Below are 24,027 nucleotides of genomic sequence, written 5' to 3'. Positions count from 1 at the left end.
TTAAGAGCTAGCTGAAGTAGGACTAGAGCTAGAATAACCTTTTTGAAATTTGAACAATTTACCCTTTTCCCTTTTAAAAAAAAATTTGGTTCTGTAACTTTTGGTTACAGAAACTAATCTGGTACCATGATCAATGTAATAAACCCATTCATAGCAATTTGAACAGATAAGAACTTTCCTGTTCCTCATGTTTAGTGTTTCTTGTTGACTTTAAAAAATATACCACCAATAATTTGTATTTATTATGGGAATTTTTATAGATAATAATCTATATCATTTTGACTTGTGTTTTTCTTTGCCCTGGAATATATTAGGTGATGCAGAAGCACCCATGATCACTGCTTTAAGTTGGGATTATTTTGGTGACCTTTGCTTATTGGAACCAGGCATTGTTGAAAATTTTTACATAGGTACTTCAGTGCCATTATTCATTATTTGAATATTGGACTGAATGATATATTAGAGAAGAAGAATACTACTCTGTTTTCTTTACCAGTCTTTTGCTAGAATTCCACCTAACCAATCTCATTTTGGGAAATCCTCTTCATCAAGCAGTGACTCATTGTTCCCCTGACAAACAGATACCTATGATTGGTCAAGTTGTGATTTAATTTCTTATGATGATACAATGGGTGGTGTGGTTTTATTTTTTTAAATCATTCAGTCAACAGGCTTTCAAAATTGACTATTGAGTACCTACTACATGTACCGAGCACATTATTACACATTACTGTGGGTCAGGATAGAATTGAGCAAGATATCCTCCAGAGCACAGATCATCTGCTGTGCCACAGGGACATCTAGACAAGGAGTCTTGAGCCACAATTATAGGAGTATTTACCTTTATCATTCTGTTAAGTGTGATGTATATGTGTATCACATTCAGGTGATTAATTGTAGTATTTGAGATAAATCGGGGCCGGGGGGGTGAGGTGCTTTTTTCTTCACATGAAGGTGGTCATTACTTTTCCTCCATGGTTTCTCATCTCAGTAAATGAAGTACTACTCATCCAGATGTCCTAAAAGATTCTTCCCTTTTCCTGAACTCTGTGTCCAGTCAATCACCCTTGAGTCTGCTTCCTAAATATCTTTGGAATCCTCGTATTTCTCTTCAGCTCTAATGCCATAGTCCAGGTTTTAGTCTTCTCCGAGGTTACTCCAGCACCCTCCTAACTTGGCTCCCTTTCCTTCTAGTCTGTTCTTCATATTAGAATTCTGGATGATCTTTTTAAAACGTAAATGTGGTCATTACCCATCCCTGCTTAAAACCTTTTAGGGCATTAATTTTCTCTTAAGTGATGGTTCCAAGGCCCCTGTCAAGCCTAACTTCATGTTTTCTTTCTTTTTCTTCCCCCAGCCCTTCCACCAACTGTTGCTGCTCACTGTTGTTGCTCTGTTCCTTGCCTTCCTCCCCAAATACTCATGTTCTCACTCTCCTCCTATCCATCCTTTAGGTCTACTGTTGGGCTCTGTACAGGAAAAGTTTGCTGACCTTTTCTTTAAATCCTTTCTGTGACATGAGAACAGATAAATATAATTAGGACATATTTAAGTTATGTCTCAGTTTCCTTCTTTCCCTCCTTCTGAGAATATCATTTGAGTTTTCAGAACTGTACTCTAACCTCTCTGCCTTATACATGCCTAGAGCTTTCTGAAACTTGAACATTGCAGATTAGATGTTGAGAAGTTAGAGACTTCAAATTCTACTGAATTACGTAGACAAAACCAGCATGGATGGCTTATCCCTCATCCAGTAGTCTAAAACCAGTCTTTTCCTAAATAATATTCTGATTCTTAAAATATACTGTTTTTTTACAGTTAAGGAGAAAAATGGAACGACTTTTTATGCTATTTGATATAATCATTAAAATATGATGCCAAAGGCCCTTTTATAAATTTTGAATCGTTTTTGCCAATACATTGCAGAAAAAGAGACCCAGCCGTGTTTTGGTTGTATAATCTATTACTAATTATTGGAAGTAACTTTATTTGTTAGGGTTTATTAATAGGCAATATCTAACCTTCATTTTACATTATTTAATAAAATCAAATGGTTTTTACAACATTGTTTACATTTTGTTTAAAATATTTTATTGAGAAAATACTTAATTAACTTTGTTTTATTTTTAGGGTTATATCCTGTGTTGTGACCTCATGGTTTAAGTGGGAATAAAGATGAGTATAAGCAGTGATGAGGTCAACTTCTTGGTATATAGATACTTGCAAGAGTCAGGTGAGTACTTTCATAAAGTAAATAGGCCTCAAATTATTTTAATATTCTCAAAATAACTTTATGCATTTGAAATTTGTACCAGTCCAAACTGTTGAACTTTGTATGTTTCCTTAATGTCTGGACTGCCATTTTAAAGCTATGTGTTACTGCATGGTTTAACTCTCTGACTCTTTCAAATATGTTGGAATCATCTCAGGCAAATATTTGTAACAAATGGTTTGGCTTTCATTCCTCAAAGACCGTTTTTATAATTTGTAATGAAGTGAGATTATTGCACACGGTTGGTAGGAACATACAAATTCTCAGATACCATCAATTTGATAATGTATATTCAGAATCCTCAGCTTAATGTTACTGGTCCTAATTGCAGTTAGCATTTCAAAAGGTAAATTAGCCATATTTTTTTGTAATGCTTTCATAAATGACATCCCAATTGATTAAATGTGTCTTTGACCTGAATTTTACTAATGTATTTCATTGGGGGGTGATTAATAAACATTGAAAGTCATTTGTAATCAATATTAAGTCAGTGATCTCCAAGTTTTCTAGATAGATTAAGAGATGTCATAAAACAGAAGGAAAACTACAAGAGAAGATGTGGGATGGATTAGGGGAAAAAGTGTAAAAGTAGAAGAGGGAAAAACTTGGGTTGGATGGGACATAGGATGGTGGAAAAGATTGACTGCAGTGGTAAGTTAGGTTGTTAACATGAGATTGAATCATTTGGTGGTTGAAAAAATGCTGGAGAGGTTGAATTTTAGAAATTATAGTTTAAAGTTATTGAGATGTCTAGTAAGGTACGGTTTGGTATAAAAAGATAATTTTGGTAGTCACTTTTGAGAGGGGATGGAAGGAATAGAGTAGAATGTTGAGCCTTCAATTTTGGTTTGAAACTCTAGTTATTCTTCTTATAGGGCTTAGTTAGTTCTTTCTTATGCAGAGAATGTAAACAAGGCCTTAGATCTTAGATTCTCTGCTTTTTGAGATGTTCCCAGCTGCACTCCAGCTCTGAGCTTTTCTCTTGGGCGTGGGGTTTTCTATTCCCAAGCACCATCACTTCTCCTCTCTGGCTTGGAACAGCTGAGAAAATTATGTCCAACAATGGCAGGGAGGGAAAAAGGGAGAAGAAACTAAAGTAATCCAAGAATGCAGAATAACTTGTTATGAAGCTTTGAAATTAGTAGATCTTGTTTTGTTTTGTTTTATTTTCAATTGGTATACTGGTATTGAAGGCATATCCAAAGAGGACATCCATAGACTATTTTGCAAAAGATATAAATGATTAATAAAGTGGAAAAGGTAGTGATTTAATGACTGTTACATATGTAACATGTATGCTCATGTTTGGATATTGTCATGTAGTACTTTGGACCATTTGGAAAGAATTTGTTGGGTCAAAACGGACTCTGGTTTTTCTGCCTTTGAATCTGACTACCAATTAAACTAGAGCTTTGAGGCCTTAGACACTAAAGCGAAAAACAGTGTGAAACATTAGTGGATGGGGAGTATATTGTAATGGCTTGTAGATGTGTTGTAAAGGCAGCTATTTAGGTTCAACCATATGAAACTACTGTTTCTGGAGATGAGAAGCAGTTGTAATGCTCAGCAGCATCATGTGGTTCAGCCTACGCTGAGGTGGAGTAGGGGAAGGTGAAGTTAGAAATATGAGTGAATGCTCAAATCTTATTTCTGAACAGAAACCCACAGATTGATGTTTTATGTCGCTATAAGAAAATACAGCAAGTGAAAGGGGCAGTAAAATAATACTCTGGATTAATTTCTGAAAGAGTGTCCAGTGATTAAATATTATCAAAAGTCTTAAAATTGCTTATGTTATCAGAGGAAATGCTTCTAAATTTCATGTTTTAAGGTATTTTATATTGCAGTAAACATAAAGCAAGAATAATATTTTTTTACAAAAAACTTTGTATGGTAGACTGATATTTACCATATTAAGTCTGTGTAATTGTTAACTGTTCCTAGTTTTGCTTTGTGTATTCTTTAGAAAACTTTATACTTTACAGTCGTACTGGTGATGAAGTATGATGTTAAGCCACATCTCTAAAAATGTGAACACCAGTCCCTTTATAAAGTTGGTAACTTCCTGTTTACATTATGTTTTATAGGGGAGAATCAGACTACACTGATGACATTTTTTTAAAATACAGAAGTGACTTTAGTATGGGTTTACATTGTAAAATAAAATTGCCTTCCAGAAAATTAAAATATAAAACAACTTGATAATAGTACATGGTTGCTAATTATTTACAGACTCGCTTTAAAAATTCAAAATCGAAGATTGTGCCATTTTCCCCTAAATCTAATTCTAGATCTTGAAATCTTTGATTATGTTGAAATTGTTTTCTCCTGCATGAACTATTAATACAAAGTTTTCTCATTAAAATATAATTTGTTCAGGCAAGGTCACAACATAAATTTGCTTTATAAGCTTGATTATATAGTACACCCATTTGAAAAGTACATGTTTGTTATTCTCAACACTCAGAACTTTGTATTAGGCAGTGGTTTCCATCATATTTGCTCTGGCAATTATTTCTTAAAAGTCTTTAATTTTTTTGTTTTCTCCACACAGAGGGGGAAATGACACCCCTACCCCCTCATATCTCTGCTTCAGAAAGAGTCTGAAACTGCAACAACCAAAATGATAAATTACTGAGGAAAAAAATCCACTCAAATTGATAGGTTCCAAATTCCTTAACTCATCTATTTCAGACTAATTTTAGGTATGAATAGCTCATAAGTGGTATTCTTTCATGCCAAATATGTCCGATTTATGATTTTTTAAAACATAATTGCTGTAAACGTGGGCAGTACGCAGCCTTCGTATAGGTTCTGATAGGAATAATTGAGTAAATTTCCCACTTTGCCTTACTAAGTTACACATTATCTTACACTGCGTGATGTGGTGAATCTGGTGCTCATTTGAAAAGGAAGGAGGTACTTTTCAGACGAGCTTGTGTTTTGAAGACTGTTGGGGAACGGAATGAGAAGTCAGCATAATGGTACTTCCAGTTTCCTTTTCTGGCCCCGCCACAGAAAGGATGGACGCACTTAGAAGGTCAGAGAGAGAGGGTGTGTTCCAGGGAGAGGGAGGGGGACCTGGTAGCACTGATGACATTTTGACTTTGCTCCACTGGTGGGTTGACATGCTCCAGGTGGTTCTTAGGCACTATTAAGTTTGAAAGCCACTGGTCTGTGTTAGTTGTAGGACAGTTAGAACTTGACAGGAAGGTGTTGCATATCCACAATATCTTGAAAGAAAAATTATATTTAGTAACTATTTGAGATAAAGTAGAAAGCCTGAAGTGTACATATTGAGGTTTGGAGTGTGAGCTGCCCCTAAAGTGGTGTATTTTTATTTGTAGGCAAGGTTTAGCAAGAATGATGAGGCATGTTTATGACATAAAGGATACCATGAGGGCTTCCCTGGTGGCGCAGTGGTTGAGAGTCCACCTGCCGATGCGAGGGACACGGGTTTGTGCCCCGGTCCGGGAGGATCCCACATGCCGCGGAGCGGCTGGGCCCGTGAGCCATGGCCACTGAGCCTGTGCGTCCGGAGCCTGTGCTCCGCAACGGGAGAGGCCACGGCAGTGAGAGGCCCATGTACCGGAAAAAAAAAAAAAAAAAAAAAAAAAAAGGATACCATGAGACATTCATTTGAAATTAATTCCAGAGATAAGAGATAGGAAAGAATTTAAGAAACATCCGTCAACTCAGGACAAGGTTTAAGATAGAGCTCAGAATCTAACCCATTTTAACACTTGCCACTTATGATTCTGACCTCTAATTATACATAAAAATGGCCACTTTTGTAGTGGATTGTAGTTTTTGGAATCACCTAGTCCAGTAGTTCCTTCTCTGGGTTGTTTTGGGGATTCAGTATTTATTTATCACCCTAACTTACAAGAATGTCATACTCTTACAGAGAATTAGTTGTTAAATAGCTAAGAAAAAATGATGTAAATTACTTTCAGGCCATAGTTATTTCACTTGAAAGATTTAAAACTATGCAGAAGAAAATAGAATCTTAATATTGCTACCTTCCCTCTAAAAGAGTACTGAATCGGATTAGGAGATAGGAAGAAAAGAAGTATTTACAGCAAAGAAAGTATCTGTGCCAGGACATTCAGAGGGCTGGTTTGTAAAGACCTGCCACAAAGGAAAATAAAATTTCCTTACTGCTTGTCTCATTATCTGAAAAGTTCTCAGAAAGTCTAAAAACACCTTATGAAAGTCTTGTTCTTTTTTGATAAATGTGTGATTTAGAAATAATGTTTTCAGTAAGAGCTTCTCATATTCTCTGCAGTGTTTAATGTTGACTGGACTGTGGTATCCATCTCCAGAGGAAATAAAATCACTTAAATTGTTTTAATCTTAAATACTTTATACTGTGTGCTAAATCTTCTATTATGAATATTATCAGCACTAGAAAATATTACCTGTTAAAAGTACCCCCACCTCGCCCCAGATACATAACTTCTCAGAGCTCTGCATTTTCTCATTCATAAAATTTGTTACTTGTTGGAAAAGGACTATAGTGTGATAGCCTCAAATGTTTTATAAACTTCTGTTTGAAATAAGCCATCCTTCTCTATTCATTAAAATTAATCAAGAGGAAAGTTTATTTATTGTGGGATGGTTTTACTGTGTTGGAACTTTTGTCTTTCTTATTTTTATCTGTAGAAAGTTCACCCTAAACATATTGCTTTGGTCATCATCATTTTGCACTGTTATGAACTAGACTTTTCATGTTTAACACATATTTACTGGGGAATGAAATTTGTTATTCTTTTTTTCTTTTGAGATGACTTGGAAATTGAGTGTATTTGACATGTAGTACTGTAAGTAACGATGGATTTGATTCAGTATGCTCCCTTTAATTAGCATTCACCCAAGGCCATTAATAATTTGATTGCCCTAACAACTCCTATCTAGCAACCATTTGCAGAATAAGTACTAAGTGGTACATACTATAGTTAGTTGTATATAACAGAACCTGATGCAGTGTTAATTTTAGAAGAGCTAAGCTGGTTTGCATCTGTTAAATTTTCCTTTCCCCCATCTGCTCCCCCTTTGTATCACTTGACTCTCCTGTAGTTATTCAAAGGTTTTTTTTTTTCTTAAAGAAAGAAATTGTTCCTGGCAATTATTTGTGAACTTTGTGGCACCCGTCTTTCTTGTTGCTTTGCTTTTAAGATGAAATTTTATTTTGCTTAAATTATGTATTTGGTTTAGGGGAGAATTCTGGATTCTAGATTTAACTGTCATCTGTTACATGTTTAGGAACTCAGTAACATATTTATGGTGAACTTGAATGTTGAATGCTATGAAACGGTTGCATCTTATGATTGAAAACTAACTGGAAAATGCAAAAACAACATGTGCTTGTTACTGAGTAATTTTCTAGATTGTGATTCTGAGTACTGTTATTTTTAAAAATCCTCATGTTTTTAGAACTAAGATTCATCTTGCCATGTAGTCTCCATTTATGAGAAGGTGATGATATATGTAGGCTTAAAGCATTTGCTTCATGAAAGATCATCTTGTCTCTACTGCACCCCACTTCTCTCCACTGTTTGCTAATCGTTTCAAAGGGATATTGTGTCTCCTAGGAAATAGGCCTTGTACCACACCACTTCTTCTGACATGATGCTTACTTAAAATGTTATATTTGCTTTTAAGATCACACAAACACACACTTAATTTGGAAATCTAAACATGATCATAGTGGGCACAAACTAACCTGAATGTTTATATATAACATTAAGGTTCTGACTTATAACACCAAAGAGCCCATCCATTTGTCTTTTTCATTTAGTGACTTTGTATTAACCCGAACAATGGGCAGTAAAATATCAGCAATAAAATGATAGTGTAGTTTCTCTTGACTCAGAACTGGGCTAGATAAACATTCCTTCTTACATATGCCCTGCTGGTGCCATTTATAAACAGATTTTTACAGCAGGCTGGATGGACTTAGGTTAAACTGGCTATCAGTAATGTGCCTCTAGCCATGAAGAATGGGAGTGAGGGGAGCTCAGCATCTGGTATGTCCACCGTGAGTCTTTCTTTCAATTTTTATGAGTAGGTGGTCAGTTACAAAAGTGTAAGTAGGTATATAGTTTTGCTTTATAATGAAATAAAATATGCAGTAACATTGATTTGACACACAGAGTTGTTTTACACATGATTCCTTAGCAACAAACAGCAAGCAGTTGTCATAAGTGCTGGTAATTACTATACTTTTATACTTCCAAATCAGTTTTTCTCCTCTTTTTGTTAGCTGACTATTTTTTGCTGATAAAGGAAATTCCTATTACACATTCTTACTTACATACTTGTTTAAAAACAAAGGTCCTTTAATAGTTGCCAAACAGAGAACTTGTTCAATCTTAATAGTAATCTTTTTGTTTTTTTTAGGAATAGCCAGCGTAGCAAGGGTATAAAGAAACATATAAATTGCTGATGGCATTATAAATTTGTACAGTTTTTTGGAAAAGCAATTTGGCAATCATGAACTTCCTTTAAAATGCTGATGTCCCCTTCTACTTTTGAGGGACTCCATCCTAAGGAGAAAAACATATATATATATATATATATATATATATATGGCAAAAGCCTATACACATAGATATTTGAGGTAAGAGTCTTTAAATAGTGAATATTGGGAAAGTCCAAATGTCCAGCCATAGGATGAATAATTTACTAAGTACATTTATTGGCTGAATATTATAATAAAATTATTTCATAAAATTTAATTCATATCAAATGTTCACAATTATATACATATATATTTTTTAAGGGCATAAAACTGTATAGCCAGTGTATTGTGCTGGAAAGAAGGAAATAAAAAGTTGTATTTGGGTTTTGGTATTGTAATTTTTTTTTCTTCTTCTTTCCTTTTTTTTTTTTTTTTTTTAAGTGTTAGGTCTAACTCTTCAACATACGAGGTCCCCTATAGCATTTTTTCCTCTACTTCTTTTTACCTTTTCTAAAACCTTTAAGCATTTAAGTAGGGAACTTTTTATAGTAAACAAAGCTCTGGGTCTGTAGGACAGAATTGGAAACAGATTTTGGGGCAAGGGAGTGTTATGGTGATCAAAGCAGGGATATAACTTTCTGGGCTTTTCTGAACTGAAGCTTAAAAAGGACCTTGGATAAATCACATTTTGCTTCCAGACCAGGGCACTGTGCTGTGATAGTAGTTAAGCTTTGCATTTCCCCGCCCCCCCAGACACCCCCTTGTTCAGACCCCCTACACCATAACCGTGTTCAGGTTTTCATGGTCCTGTATTCTCAATTTGCAAAGTAGACAGCCTCTAGAGGACTTGACTTCCCTTTGAGAATATAATCCCTGTCATCCCAAGGGAAAGCACTCCTGAAACAAGCAATACGTAGAAAATGGTTGTCTTGTGACCTCATTTCTTACATGGGAACAGTGCATGGTCTCAAGGGTAACTCCACATAGACCCCCTACCACTGCTGGTCTTTATCACTGAATGTCACTCAATTACTGTATACTGAACTTTGTGGTTTTCAGCCTTACTCCTCTCTGGAATTCCTCTTCTACCTCCCAAATCTTAATCACGCTAGTGAATGTGTAGAATATTTGATTACAAAATCTTTATACAGAGTAGTATTTATATCAGATTTGCTTCTACCCCTGGAAAGAAGGGATGCTGTATTAGGCAAGCAGGCTAGACTTCAGCATTTCACAGATTTAAGTTGATCCTTTTTGCCTTTTACCATGTAGATCAAAAGTTGTCCCTGAAAAGGTATTGCCTGTATATATATTTACAGATAAATGCAAACAAATATATTTTGGCATAACCCAGTTCAGGTTTTAGTTACTCAGAAGAGATTTAAGTCATATGTTTTTTTCTGGATGCATAGATTTCCTGATGTGCTAAGATAAATTATAGTAGAATTGCATTCTGATTTAACAAATGTTTTTTGAGCACTAGTATAATTAGGTGACATCTAGTTTCCCAGAATTGAAAGATTACTAGACATAAACCCCATCCTCAGGCAGCCCAGTCTGTTAGTCATATACATACACATGACTCGTAGATGCTGTACATATACAGATTATAGGGTTAGCCTAGAAGAGAATGGTCAACCCTGGAGCAGTGAAGAAAGGGCTTCACCTCTGTTCACATAGGTGAGAAGAGCACAGGAATGCAGAAGGCCCAAAGGCATGGGGTAGCGCGATATATTCTAGGTGTTACCTTGTAGTTGGCAGTCGCTTGAATTTAGTGTGCATTGGGAAGAGTGGGAGGGTGGAACTGGGGAGATGAGCCTGGAGAGATGGGTAGGGTCAAGATTACAAAAGTAACTGTGGGGCTTCCCTGGTGGCGCAGTGGTTGAGAATCCGCCTGCAGATGCAGGAGACACGGGTTCGTGCCCTGGTCCGGGAAGATCCCACATGCCGTGGAGCAACTAAGCCCGTGAGCCATGGCCGCTAGGCCTGCGCGTCCGGAGCCTGTGCTCCGCAATGGGAGAGGCCACAACAGTGAGAGGCCCAAGTAACTGTGTGCCACACTTAGGAGTTCGGCCTTGATTATGAAGGCCAAAAGGATCATTGAAAGTACTCAGGAAAGGAGTGGTATGATCAGTTTTTCTGGTTTGTCTTTAAACATACTTTGTTTTTTTAAAATTTATTTTATTTATTTATTTTTGGCTGTGTTGGGTCTTAGTTGCTGCGTGCAGGTCCTTCTCTAGTTGTGGCAAGCGGGGGCTATTCTTCATTGCAGTGTGCGGGCTTCACATTGTGGTGGCTTCTCTTGTTGCGGAGCACGGGCTCTAGCCGCGCGGGCTTCAGTAGTTGTGGCGCATGGGCTTAGTTGCTCTGCGGCATGTGGGATCTTCCCGGACCAGGGATCGAACCCGTGTCTCCTTCATTGGCAGGTGGATTCTTAACCACTGCTCCACCAGGGAAGCCCAGCATGATCAGTTTTTGTTTTACAAGTAGTAGTCTGGCTATAGTGTAGCAAGCGTACTGGACTGGGGAAGAGAGGAAAGGAACTTATGACAGCAGTAGTTCAGGCAGAGGATGATGGGGGACTAAATTCCACATTCTGGCACAAAAGGAAAGCTAATGAGAAGGACCAGAGAGGGAGGATTGATAGGATTTGGCAAAATGGTGAAATGCCAGGGGCTGAGGTGGAAGTTAGGATGACCTTCAGGTATAGCAAAGTAAGGTGAGAAATTTCTAAGGAAAAAGAAGTTTTAGGGAGGGGAAGAAGAAGAGTAGTTTTGAACATAATGATTTTAAGCTGTCGTGTAATGCTGTAACTAGAAATAAATAAAAAGTTATAGTTGAGTTCAGCATGTATTTAAGCAGAGCATTTAAGTATGGACCTTCTTTAGGGTATACATTATCAATAAGTGCCAAAACAGTGCTAATGACCACTTTACGGTTGTTTTCTTGCTATTTGAGAACATTCTAAGCACATACATAATAACTTGAGATGGCAGTGAGCACCTGATCTCACAAAACAAATTCGGGATATAGGCAACATTCTAGCCAAAAATTGACATCGTTCTACCTGCAACTCTTAGGATATTCTATGATGTAAGTTTGAACTCTACCATCTAATTAAACAGGGTTAAATGTAATTAATGATTATTTAAATTGTACTTAGGAGTTGGAGTACAGAAATCATAGACTCTGCTACAATTTAGAAGGCTTATGAAGATCAAAATAACTTGCTAATAAAGAGTCTTAATGTTTCATGCACTACTGATGCCACTTTCTAATACCCTGAGATGAAACGAGAACAATGATGCAGTCTTTGATTTTCTGTTAATAAACAGGAGCTCACTCTGACTTAACTTTATCCTTGACCATATTCTAACTGTTCAGTAGGATTGGGAGAATGCCGTGGTGATGGCCATGGTCCCTGAATGAATCCTTATTTTCTATGTGACTGTTTTCACATCTGCTAATTCAGATAATAAAGTAATAAAAGTATATGTGTGTGCATGGTATAGGCCCTCTATAAGTGATATCATCTATCTTGAAGTCTTTTTAAATCCCTAAGCCACTTGGCTATTTAGCTTTATTTTTCTATTATGATCTACTGCAGAATTTATTTGGGGAGGGATATGAAATTGAGAACAGGAGTCTCCAACCTCACTGCTCATGGATTTCACTGCTGTATCTCTCACCCTTTCTTCCCATCCTTCCCAGTCTTTTTTCTCAGCTTCCTATCCTGGTGATCTGGAGTCTACTCACGCTCAAGTAGTTGTGGGTTTCCTGACAGGGACAATGCAAAATGGTGTATTTTTTATTTGTATGTTTCTTAGCCTTCCTTGTGAGCTCAGGTTAAGTTGCAGACTGTACATGCGTTTAATAATGATCTTGTCTGTGGGCGAAATCAAGAAGTCAAAATTCAAGTCTTAAAGGTAACATCTTTTTACTTCTCACTATGGGTATTTACAGGAATGGTTAGGTGTCCTAAAGAGGTAAGGAAGGAGCACCCCTAAGGAAAATCAACCTTGGTGTACTTTGGCTCTCTATTAACCAATTAAAGTTTCTCCTAGCCACATGCTATTTGTGAGCCCACAGTATTTTATTATAGACTTCGTAAGTGCCACAAGGAGCCTGAGAGTGGGAGCACAAAATGGAAAAAGACATGGACTGAGCACTAAACAGCTAGGATAGACAGGCTAGATAACACATCATATGGATTAAATTAGTTTAACCAAGATCCAAATAAGCCCATGTTTGTTTACTTTATTTAGTATGAAAGTTTTTTAACATTCTGTACAGATGTAGAATTGAATTATTTAAAATACATTAATGACAGTTACTATTTAATGATAAGCTCTGCAGAGGATGATAATGTTGGTAAAGAAAATAACCACCCCTGGGTCTATCAGTTTACTAGAATTTTACTTTTGAATTTGGACTTGACTTTAGTTTAAAAAAAACAAGGCCAGTGTAAAGAGATTTTTGTTATGTGAATGTTTTGGTTTAAGTATTTCAAATTAAAATTAAAGAATTGTTGGACAGTCAAATTGGATTTTCACTTGCCAACTCTTCATTTTCTAAAGCTTTCATTTAGATGGGTTATTACTAAGTAGCAAAGAATTAGTAACATTTTTTTAACACTTAATCATACATACAATGAAATTTAAGCATACAAATTATTTTTCATTATTAAATTTCAGTTTTCATTCCTTATATTAGTTTGCTTTTAATTTCCTAAGTAGTTTTTTTAATAACCTGCAAAATATTTCATTTATAAGGTTTGTGATGATTTGTATGTAGAAATTTAAATATACTACAGAAATATTAAATGTCAGTATACCTTGGGCTAAATTATCTTGAGTGAAGCAGTTGAGTCACATGGTCTACAAAGGCCTTTTTCCAGTTTTAAAGTTTGATACTATTTGTTGAGGAAAATTATGTGCCACCATTATGTAATTAAGGTGAAAAGGAAAATACATAAAGGTTAACTTGTTTGGATTTTGATACTTACTTTGTTTAAAAATGTATTTGACCTTAGCTAACAGTCTGGGATTTCAGATGGGTGAAATGTGATTTTGAAAGACTGTAGAGGTCTTTCATTTGTGTCACATAACATGTTGCCACTTGGAGAATAAATTGTTATTCCTTTTCTTTTGCTTTCAGGATTTTCTCATTCAGCGTTCACCTTTGGTATAGAAAGCCATATCAGTCAGTCTAACATAAATGGTGCCCTCGTCCCGCCTGCTGCATTGATTTCTATCATCCAGAAAGGTCTACAGTATGTAGAGGCAGAAGTTAGTATTAATGAGGTAAGGAAGACTTAGTTCAAATACTGATTCTTACTCCTAAATGTTTCCTTCAGTATCTGATATCTTGCTTACTCATTCATTATCTGACTTCAGCTTCACCAGGTAAACAAGATTGAAGGGCATTATTCCTAATGTGGTGGTCAGGTCATACAACCAAGGCATCAGTTGACTCCCAACTGTAAGAGCCATTATCTTACTTCTCTTTACATGGTTTTTATAAGTATACAGTAAGAAATAATTTTCTTTAAAATAAGAAAATTGTGCTGTGGCATACTGAGAGCATAATTGATTGAGAAATTAGAAATTCTCAGGTTATTTGGTTATAACTGATTTTGGAAGGAAGTTTATAATTAAAGACAACTCTTGATACTATTACCTAGGTCTGTATGGTATAGGCCGTTTAACTCATACGTCAGTCATCTATGACCCATGAGCCGAATCCTGTCTTGCTTGTTTTTTGTAAAGTTTGCCTGGGGCACAGCCATGCTCCTTCATTTTCATAGTATCTGGCTGCTTTTGTGCCACAGTGGCAGCATTGAGCGGTTGTGACAGAGACCTTATGGTCTGCAAAGCCCAGAATATTTACTCTCTAGTCTTATACAGTAAGAGTTTGCAGACCCTGGTGTAGCTGAAAATTTTCATATGTGGTCAGGATTTATGATAAGTGGAGCCTTTTTACCTTATTTTCATTTCAGAGATTAACGTATCCCCCTTTCCTCTTGCAGGTATTTTAAAAACTGAAGCATCCATGGTTTTTACATCACTATGTATTACTATAATTATATAGTCTGTTAAATTGATTATTTTTTCGTTTCCTCATCTCTATAACTGAAAAATCCACTAATACTAAATTAAAAGTGTCCTCATTGTCTTTTAGCACTTTCTCTCCCAACAGTATCCTTTATTGCAGAGGATGATAAACAATTTGTACCAGTGGCCAGAGGTGAAGTCTCATTTTTTCTGAAAATTTTTTTGTAGATTTAATATAGTACTCCACAATGTAGCTGTATTGGTTTTAATATTTTTAAGTTACTTACAAGTTTAAATACTTTCTCCTACTCCTCAAATACTCCATTACAATTGGCAGTTCAGAAAGATGTGCTGTGTTTTGTAACTTGGAGCGCCCCATCACACCACTGTAGATTATCAGTAGTGCACGTTCACTAGCTTAAGTGAGCCAGGCTTCACATGTGCATATTCCTATCTAATATGCACTGTTTCTATTTCTGACTTGCTCTGTATCTGTGTCTCTTCTTGTGCTTGCTGAAGAACTCATTTTGAACTTCCGAATATCAGTGAGAGGAGCTTTGGAAAATTATAGCAACTTGATAAAATTAAAGCATTCGCCTGTGAGTTATGGCGGTACTTCTCAAATGTTAGTGTGCATAAGACTCCCCCAGAGAGCTTGTTAAAACAGGGATTCCCGAGCCCTTCAGAGATTTTGATTCTGTAGGTTTGAATCTACATTTATAACAAGTTACCAGGCGATGGTGAGAGTGTTGGTCTTTTGATTGTGCTTTCAATAGCACCAGTTAACAGATTCCAGCTGCCATTGACTTGCTGTGGAACTGCAAGTCTTTAACCTGGTGGTGCTCATATTTCAACATTAGTAAAATGAGATGCTTGTATAATGTAATATCTGATGTATATTTCTGTTATAATATTTTAATCAAATCACAAGAATCTTTTAAGTTCAACAAAGCTATTTTAAAAGTTTTTAGTTTTAAAGAAGTATTGAATATTTACTAAAATGTGGCACCAAATCTCTTATCATTGTATGAACTATTCCATATTGCTTTTGACTAACAGAACTTTGGAATATAATTAATAAGCCTTTTTTATCATACAGGCCTACTTTTTTTATTCCTTTGAAAATTTCAGCTTTAATCTGTGCAGCATTTAACAATATGAACTCTGTGAGAAGGATTTAAGCAGCTGTTTGCAGTGCATCTTGTAGGTTCCTTCTTCCCTCCTGATTACTTTCCTTCTTACATGCATTCAGAAAATTATCTGAAAGTATTTTTTCTTGGAATGAAGATTTCCATTTCTGCTGTTGACTTCTGTGAATGACTCTAAATGTGTTACCTTTGATTTTTCTTCTCACAATTTTTCAAATCCAGGATGGTACCTTGTTTGATGGTCGACCAATAGAGTCTCTGTCACTGATAGATGCCGTAATGCCCGATGTAGTACAAACAAGACAACAAGCTTACAGAGATAAACTTGCACAGCAACAAGCAGCAGCTGCTGCAGCTGCCGCAGCTGCAACAAACCAACAAGGATCTGCAAAAAATGGAGAAAACACGGCAAATGGGGAGGAGAATGGAGCACATACTATAGCAAGTGAGCTGAGAGAAGAATTTTTTTAAGTTCCTTTGCAGAAAAAATATTTGCTTTATGGGGATGCCTCATTTTAGCTGAAATAACATTATCTATTTCATTTTTGCAACTTGTTCCCCTAACTTGTATCACACAATTCAGATTTTTAATGCCTAAAGCTCCATAAAGCTAGATTTACTTCCATGGACTTTATTTTCTTTTTTAAATATTTAGAAACTGTTTTTCTATTGTTAAGTGAATTTCATTTCTGTGTTTCATTTCTAAATATAATCTGTAACACTAGTCATTAACAAAAACAATGAAGCTTTGACATGGAGATATAAAGGCAACCGTGATGTTATATGAATGATACCAGCAACCCCTACTGGCAGAAACTCAGAGCAGTGTTGGCATCGATTATACTTAATTCAAAACATTTTCTCATTTTAGCTATGTTTGGGTCTAACCTCTTCTCACAGTCTTCCTCTATTCCTGCTCCCTGCGAACCCCATCTCTGAACACAAACTTAGATGCACACCTTTTTGAAAAAAGTATGTTCATACTTAACTAAAGATAGGAATTTATTTTTCATGTGATAAATACTGTGTAGTCATTTTCACCATTACCTGACATAGTGGAGGAAAAAAAGTTACACTGTATTATGAAGGAGATATATGCTAGTTAAGAATTCTTTTTTTTCTCCAGTATGTTGTAATATTACCTAACTGGAATTTTCCATTTATTTCTTATGATGCAGATAATCATACTGATATGATGGAAGTGGATGGGGATGTTGAAATCCCTCCTAATAAAGCAGTTGTGTTACGGGGCCATGAATCTGAAGTTTTCATCTGTGCCTGGAACCCCGTTAGTGATCTCTTGGCATCAGGGTACGTTTCTCAAAGTGAAACTAAAATGGATTTCTGAAAGTATCTTACTGAAATATTGCATATTTTATAAATACATTACGTACATTTTCAGGTTTTTGTTGTTGCTTATTTGTGGTCATTTTGCCTCTGTAAACCTTTATTTCTTCATAAAGTAATCTTAGAAGTTTTAATCTTAAAAGTTACTACCTCAGGATTGTTTGGGGGGCCCACCCCCAAAATGGAGACTGAGAAAAACACTGGAAATGGAAATCCATCCCTGATAGTCTAGTTTTTATTTGCCTTATTAATATAGAATGTAACTTTGTTGCCTTGATTCTGGAATACTTGAGAATGTCATGAGGATTTAAAATATGTTGAGGATTTAAAATATGTTGCATACTTTATAGGTCTGGAGACTCAACAGCAAGAATATGGAATCTTAGTGAAAATAGCACTAGTGGCTCCACACAGTTAGTACTTAGACATTGTATACGAGAAGGAGGGCAAGATGTCCCAAGCAACAAGGATGTGACATCTCTAGATTGGAATGTGAGTATCACTGTACTGTCCATGATGGATGTAGTTACTAATATACTTAACCTCTCTGAGCCTCAGACTAATGGCAGGGTATGTCAGTTTGTTCAGATATTTTTGGATTTCACTAATAAGAACAGACTAGAAGTCCCCACCCCCAAATGTGTTAAAAAAAAAAAAGTCTGGCCCTTGAGCACTCAGACCAAGTTTCATCTTCCAGCTCCTCAGTTTATCTAGCTGTAGAACCTTTGTGTAACTGGTGGTCAGTCACTCTGTACTTCATTTTCGTCACATGTAAAGTAGAAGTGTAATGGTCCTATGTAAATGAAGTAATAGATGAAAATCAATAACAGGCACATACTGAGTTCTTAACTACTAAGTCCTTTGTTGGGGATATAAGAGAAATCTATATAATAAAAACATTCTTATTTTCTCATTTTGCTGTGAACTGATGAAAACTTCATTGCCAGCGGCCTTTTAGGAACCATTGGTCTAGATGACAAGCTTTATCCTAGCTGTAGGAATCTTATGATTCTCTGATTCTATATAAGATTCAACATCTTTGACTACTCTGACTTACCAGGAAGTTTGATTTCATTATTGATAAAGCTTCACCCTTTCAGTTTCAAATACATGATTAACAGCTTTGTTTGTTTCCATTCCCATGATTACTTTGTGGAAAATTAGCATTTTTAAAGTTTCTATACCTTTTCCTTTATCCCATGTTGCTTTTTTTCTTCCTTATAACTTTGCATCCATTTTTTAACAACCCCCCACTGCATCACCTACCCCGCCCCCCAATTCTAAGAAGCCTCTTAGACTATATCAGTGTTACCAAGAATTTTAGGGGTCAACTGCCCTTTCCTTAGCAAGTGGACATCCTTTCCTTCTCTGGCCTCTGTTTAACAACTTTTTGTGGGGCTTTCCAAAGAATCTTCCAAATCTCATTCCAGGAAATGAGATCTATCTTTTAAAATGATTACGCTAGCTAAAGTTCTGTTTCTATGAAATTTTTCCAGATTTCATAGGTGTTTTTTTAGTGTTCTTAGTTCTAAATTTCCAGGAATGTATTTATCCTTCCCCTCCTATAAAGTTGAGAATTCTAAAAATGAAAAGAGGTTTAGCACATTTCAGTATTATTTGATTGTAGGGTCAGAACTAAGAATTATCTTCTTAATATGGGACCTTAACTGTATCACAGGTCAAAGGCGTTACAGCCTGCTTAAGCTGTTTGGCTCAGAGACCATGTTAATTTAATGAAATTTATAGCTTACACTGAAAAGGGTGGTTAACAAATGGTTTGTTGAGCTTGATGTTTCTGAACTGCAAGTTAAAGTTTTTAAAAGTGTGGACTTTTCAAAGATTTATTATTCACTATGAACTTAAATCTTCTGCTAAAAGGAGAAAATGTTACTGTTGATTAATGGCTCATTTCCATGATTAAAGCAAAAGCCTGTGAGATATCTGATCTTCAAAGTATTCTTTTCCTACCTTAGCGGTCCATGATGTAAAACATTTGGGGACCATTAGTTTAAAGGAAACTTTCCATTGTGCGGAGTCTGGAAATAAGCTTTTGCTGTTGGCTTCGACATTGCTCCCTCTTCCTGAGATAGAACTAGAGGGGATTTCCAAATTCTAGCAGAACTGAGTCTACAGCCCCTAGAACCAGCATTTGTCTGTCACTTACCTGCACAGCTAGATGGCTTGAGAGGTCTGAAAAAAGTGATCTTGTTTTCAGTGCCCTACCAAAAAGCATCAAAAAGTAGAGTAAGGCAGGATTTCATTCTGTCTCTCCAGTAGTGTTTAATCATCCCAGCAGTAGTCTGTAATGTACTCTGTAACTTGCATTTCCATAGAATAAGTTAGATCTTATCAAGTCCTTCTGTTGTACCATTTTTCAAGGCACAGTAGAGGAATATAAGGTTAGAGAAAATGATATGGATTTCTTCTCATGGTAGAGTAGTAGTTCCTGACAGTTGGTACTCACTTCATTAACTGTAAAGTCAGCCTACACTCTTTTCTGGCTGTTTTTCTTGTTTTTTTTTTTTTTGCGGTACGCGGGCCTCTCACTGTTGTGGCCTCTCCCGTTGCGGAGCACAAGCTCCGGACACGCAGGCTCAGCGGCCATGGCTCATGGGGCCTAGCCACTCCGCGGCATGTGGGATCTTCCTGGACCGGGGCACGAACCTGTGTCCCCTTCATCGGCAGGCGGACTCTCAACCACTGCGCCACCAGGGAAGCCCCTTGTATTGCTATTTTTATTGGTAAGGATTTCATATTGGGAAAGAATTAACAAAGGAAAGAAACATTTAGTCATACTTAAGAATCTGATCATCTGAAACAACAATATTGTTTGGAACATACATACACACAAAAAGATTTAGAGGGAGGATCATATAAAAACATAATCGTAATGAAATATTTTGGAAGATTTTGCTTTTTACTTTTATAAAATCATCATAAGATTATGATTTTGATGTCCTTCCCAATCCACCCTCCCCACCCCCATCTTTAGTCATGTGCATCTATGAGAATGCAGTAGACCTTAGCATACTTAAGAGTGATGTTGATTCTGCTCCAGAGCAGTTCCTGCCATTCTTGAGATTCGGGTATGAGGCTTGCACACTGACTGAATGCTGCCAAAATACTAGCTTCACAGCAATGAAGGGTGTTTTGTAGGCCTTTTGTGGCACTTCCAAATAGACAAAACTGAAGATTTTGAAGCAGAGAATGTCACGGATCTGCTGTACTTAGGATTTAAACATAATGTATTTTAATAAAAATTAAACACCCTTTCTGGATTATATAATTGAAAGAAACGTGTTTCTCTGACAGAGTGAAGGTACACTTCTAGCAACTGGTTCCTACGATGGGTTTGCCAGAATATGGACTAAAGATGGTAAATGAAGTTTTGTTTTGTTTTTTTTTTTTCATTTGTTGTTATTGTTGATCTAAGTTATAAAGCTTAAAGTAATTTTAATGTTTTTCCTTTTGAATATTAGGTAACCTTGCTAGCACCTTGGGGCAGCATAAAGGCCCTATATTTGCATTAAAATGGAATAAGAAAGGAAATTTCATCCTAAGTGCTGGAGTAGACAAGGTAAAAAGAATATTTAACTTCTGTAAAGGTTAATTGGTTAAAGAATATAATTGAAAGAAATGTTTTTCTCTGCTAATCACATAAACAAGAAAACATTCATATTTGGGAAATTCATATATAAATTTATGATAGGAGTAGTAATGCTTTCTTAGATTTTCTGTCAGCTCATTCCTGAATCTACTCATTCAGATGCCCTTTATTCTTTCTCTGTGTGACCACTTCTCATTTTTGGGGAATTTGAGCCATAATGAATGTCATACATCCTATACTTTTTGCCTCCCTTCTACAGTTTTAATCTCATCAGTGAGTATGGCTCTGGAGAGGTTTCATGGGAAATCTTAGAGCCAGTCTGTTAGCTGAACTCCTAATGTTTAATTGAAAATGTAAGAAATGCTGGTCTTTCCAACTCTTTTCACCTAACAGGACTGGTAAATATGGATAGGTTGAAATCATGGCCTTCTTTCTCCTTCATTTTCTAAAGTTATTGCCTTTACCACACCTCCCAAAATGAATACAGATTTAAGATTATTTTAATATAGGAAAGTACACACTCAGAGTTAACTGTATATTGTCAAAAAGGGAAGTAGAAAAATAAGGAAGAAAAATGAAGGAGGCCAGGAATGGGAGGGAAGTGCCCCATTAATAGTTACTGTTAGTCTACAATATTTTATGACCCCAAAGTTATAAAATTAGTGATGGGAGGGTATTAAAGGAATTGTGAATATATCTATTCAGACTTATATGTCATACTTTGATGTAATTTAAAAGACATTGTTTTACTTATTGTCAGAATTCAAGCTGCCTTTTATAGGTAAATGTGAGCATTAAAAATCTTAATATTGGGAATTAACTGATTACTTTATTAACCAAAAATTTGCCTCCTTATAGCTAAGCAGCTATAAAAATCTTACATTAAATACACTATTGCAATGGAGTTTCTTAAGCACTCTTAAGCAATATAATGTCTGGTACTTTCTAGACAACAGTAATTGTTGTTTGAAGTAAGTTGACTGATAAAAAGTCACCAGGGAAAAATTAAACTGCTTAATATTCATCCCTCCCCTCCCCTTCCCCCGAAGTGGAATATAGCCTCATTGTACTAAAGGTAAATGTTAAAAAATTAAATTAAATGTACTCTGACATTTCATATTGCTTTAATATAATTAGGCATCTAATTTATGCATCTATGATAAACTCTTTCTACCTTCTTAGCAGTATATTTTTCTTTTCTATCTCAGACTACAATTATTTGGGATGCACATACTGGTGAAGCCAAACAACAATTTCCTTTTCATTCAGGTAAATCTTCACAATTTACATGAGAATTAGAACTTTCTTCTATTTTTCTAATTAAACTTTTAATAGCATATAATTCATCTAAAATCTTGAAATATCCAATATCAGTTTTGTTACTAGTCCGTTGAGGAGTTGATGTTCTTTGACTTTCAGATAGTTAATTGTCAGGATCATCAAACGTTTTCTGTGAAATGTACCATAAAAAAGCGCTTGCAGCCTGGTGCAATTAGAGTTGGTAATATTTAATGGTAAGAACATAGGTTTTTGAGTCAGGAGGTCTAGGTGTGAATGTCAATTCCACCCCACTTAACAACTTTTAAGATTGAGCATGTCCTTGAACCTTTCTGAGCCTTACTTTCTCTGTCTGTAAATGAGGGATAAAAATAATACCATTTGTTAAGAGCATAAGACATATATATGAAAATACTGCATAAACTCCTACAAATTTAGATATTGTCATTTTTCATTTTGGATTTATGTATCTAAATTCAGACCACCTGCTTACCTAAAATAAAAATTATTAGGCTTTCCTGGTAGTGTTGGAACTTTGGTGCTTTAGATGTTTTTCTCTTTTAAGAAATAAATAATAATTCTCTCTTTTAATTAAATAATTTTAAATACTTATACCAGATAAATATGATCCCCAAAATAGTGTGCTTCTTTCTGCATGATATACGGCCATGCAACAGGGTATACATCCTGATGTGTAGAGACACCTGGATTTTAGTACCTACACTCTTGTGCAGCCTAGAACTTTTGTGCCTACTTTCAGGGAGGTTCCTGAGGACAGGAACTGATGTTGAACTGGAACAAGATGCCTAATAACTATTAGAACAGTAGTTTTAGTACTGCCTGATTTAATTGCATTTTGCAAGATTTTGTTGTCGTTGGGTAGAGTTTTGCATTGGAGGCTGACTTAAGTAACTCTGGTTATTTTCAAATCTTCGATAACATACTTTTTACAAACAGCCAATGGCATAGTGTTACCATTAAAATAGAAATATACAGCTTCTGGCATTTTGCTTTTTTGTATTTCTCTATTTAGTGTGATTAAACAAGCCAAATAAGGTACAAAAATTATTTTTCAGTAGTATCTGAGTAACATAATTTTGCAAGTCTTATGTTAAACATTTCAGCTTGATTAACACTTACCACATTAATAAGCATTTACACGTCAGTTTTTGTTTACCTGTTTTAATCCCGTTTCACCTTTGCTTCTAGTCTAGTCCTCACCCAGATGGAATTCTCTTAGCCCTCTGGCTGTTCTGCCTAAAGTTTCTCCTACATCCTAGGAGTGATGGAAGATTGAAATCAGTGTGTGTGTGGCACTGTTACTAGCTGCTATATAATGTATACGACCTCTGTGTTGGAGATGATGCTCTTTATATACATGATCCCATTTAGTCTTGGCTACAGCCCAATGAGGTAGATGGTGTTGAAGTCATTTTACAAATAAATAACATTTTTACCCATGGTATTCTTTCCTGTCATGCTTTTTTGGTTTTTTAAAATGGCTTTATTGAGGTATAATTGGTGTAAAATCATCTATACATATTTACATTGCACAGTGTGATATATTTTGACATGTGTATGTATACAAACACACACACACACACACACACACACACACACACACACACACACACACACACACACACACACACTACTGAAACACCACACTCAAGACAGTACATCTGTTAGCTTCAGAAGTTTCCCAAGGTAGCCACTGATAGTCTTTCTGTCACCAGAAACTAGTTTACATTATATCAGTAGAATCACACAGTATGTATTCTTTTTGTGTCTGGTTTCTTTCACTCTGCATAATTATTTTGCATTTCTTTTGATTTATGAGTAGTATTCTATTATGTTGA

General features: G+C 35.9%; 1 protein-coding gene across 7 annotated transcripts in view; it reads left to right on the top strand.

The window, feature by feature from the left end:
* TBL1XR1 (TBL1X/Y related 1) overlaps positions 1 to 24,027 on the top strand; it is a 179,917-nt gene that overhangs the window by 133,380 nt on the left and 22,510 nt on the right. For 6 of the 7 annotated variants that reach the window (XM_059063950.2, XM_067034036.1, XM_067034038.1 and 3 more), the window contains 8 exons: positions 2,131 to 2,233; positions 13,893 to 14,038; positions 16,159 to 16,381; positions 17,115 to 17,247; positions 17,634 to 17,775; positions 20,596 to 20,659; positions 20,763 to 20,860; positions 22,099 to 22,159. In XM_059063950.2, the coding sequence (XP_058919933.1) occupies positions 2,176 to 2,233; positions 13,893 to 14,038; positions 16,159 to 16,381; positions 17,115 to 17,247; positions 17,634 to 17,775; positions 20,596 to 20,659; positions 20,763 to 20,860; positions 22,099 to 22,159 (925 nt within the window). In that variant the 5' untranslated portion in view covers positions 2,131 to 2,175. The remainder of the gene's footprint in view (positions 1 to 2,130; positions 2,234 to 13,892; positions 14,039 to 16,158; positions 16,382 to 17,114; positions 17,248 to 17,633; positions 17,776 to 20,595; positions 20,660 to 20,762; positions 20,861 to 22,098; positions 22,160 to 24,027) is intronic. The other variant, XM_059063953.2, reaches the window with a different exon arrangement.

Source organism: Kogia breviceps, chromosome 5 (genome assembly GCF_026419965.1).
Source record: "Kogia breviceps isolate mKogBre1 chromosome 5, mKogBre1 haplotype 1, whole genome shotgun sequence".
Taxonomy (NCBI): Eukaryota; Metazoa; Chordata; class Mammalia; order Artiodactyla; family Physeteridae; genus Kogia; species Kogia breviceps.
The sequence above is the reverse complement of the archived record's forward strand: the minus strand, read 5'-3'. Positions and strand labels throughout refer to the sequence as shown.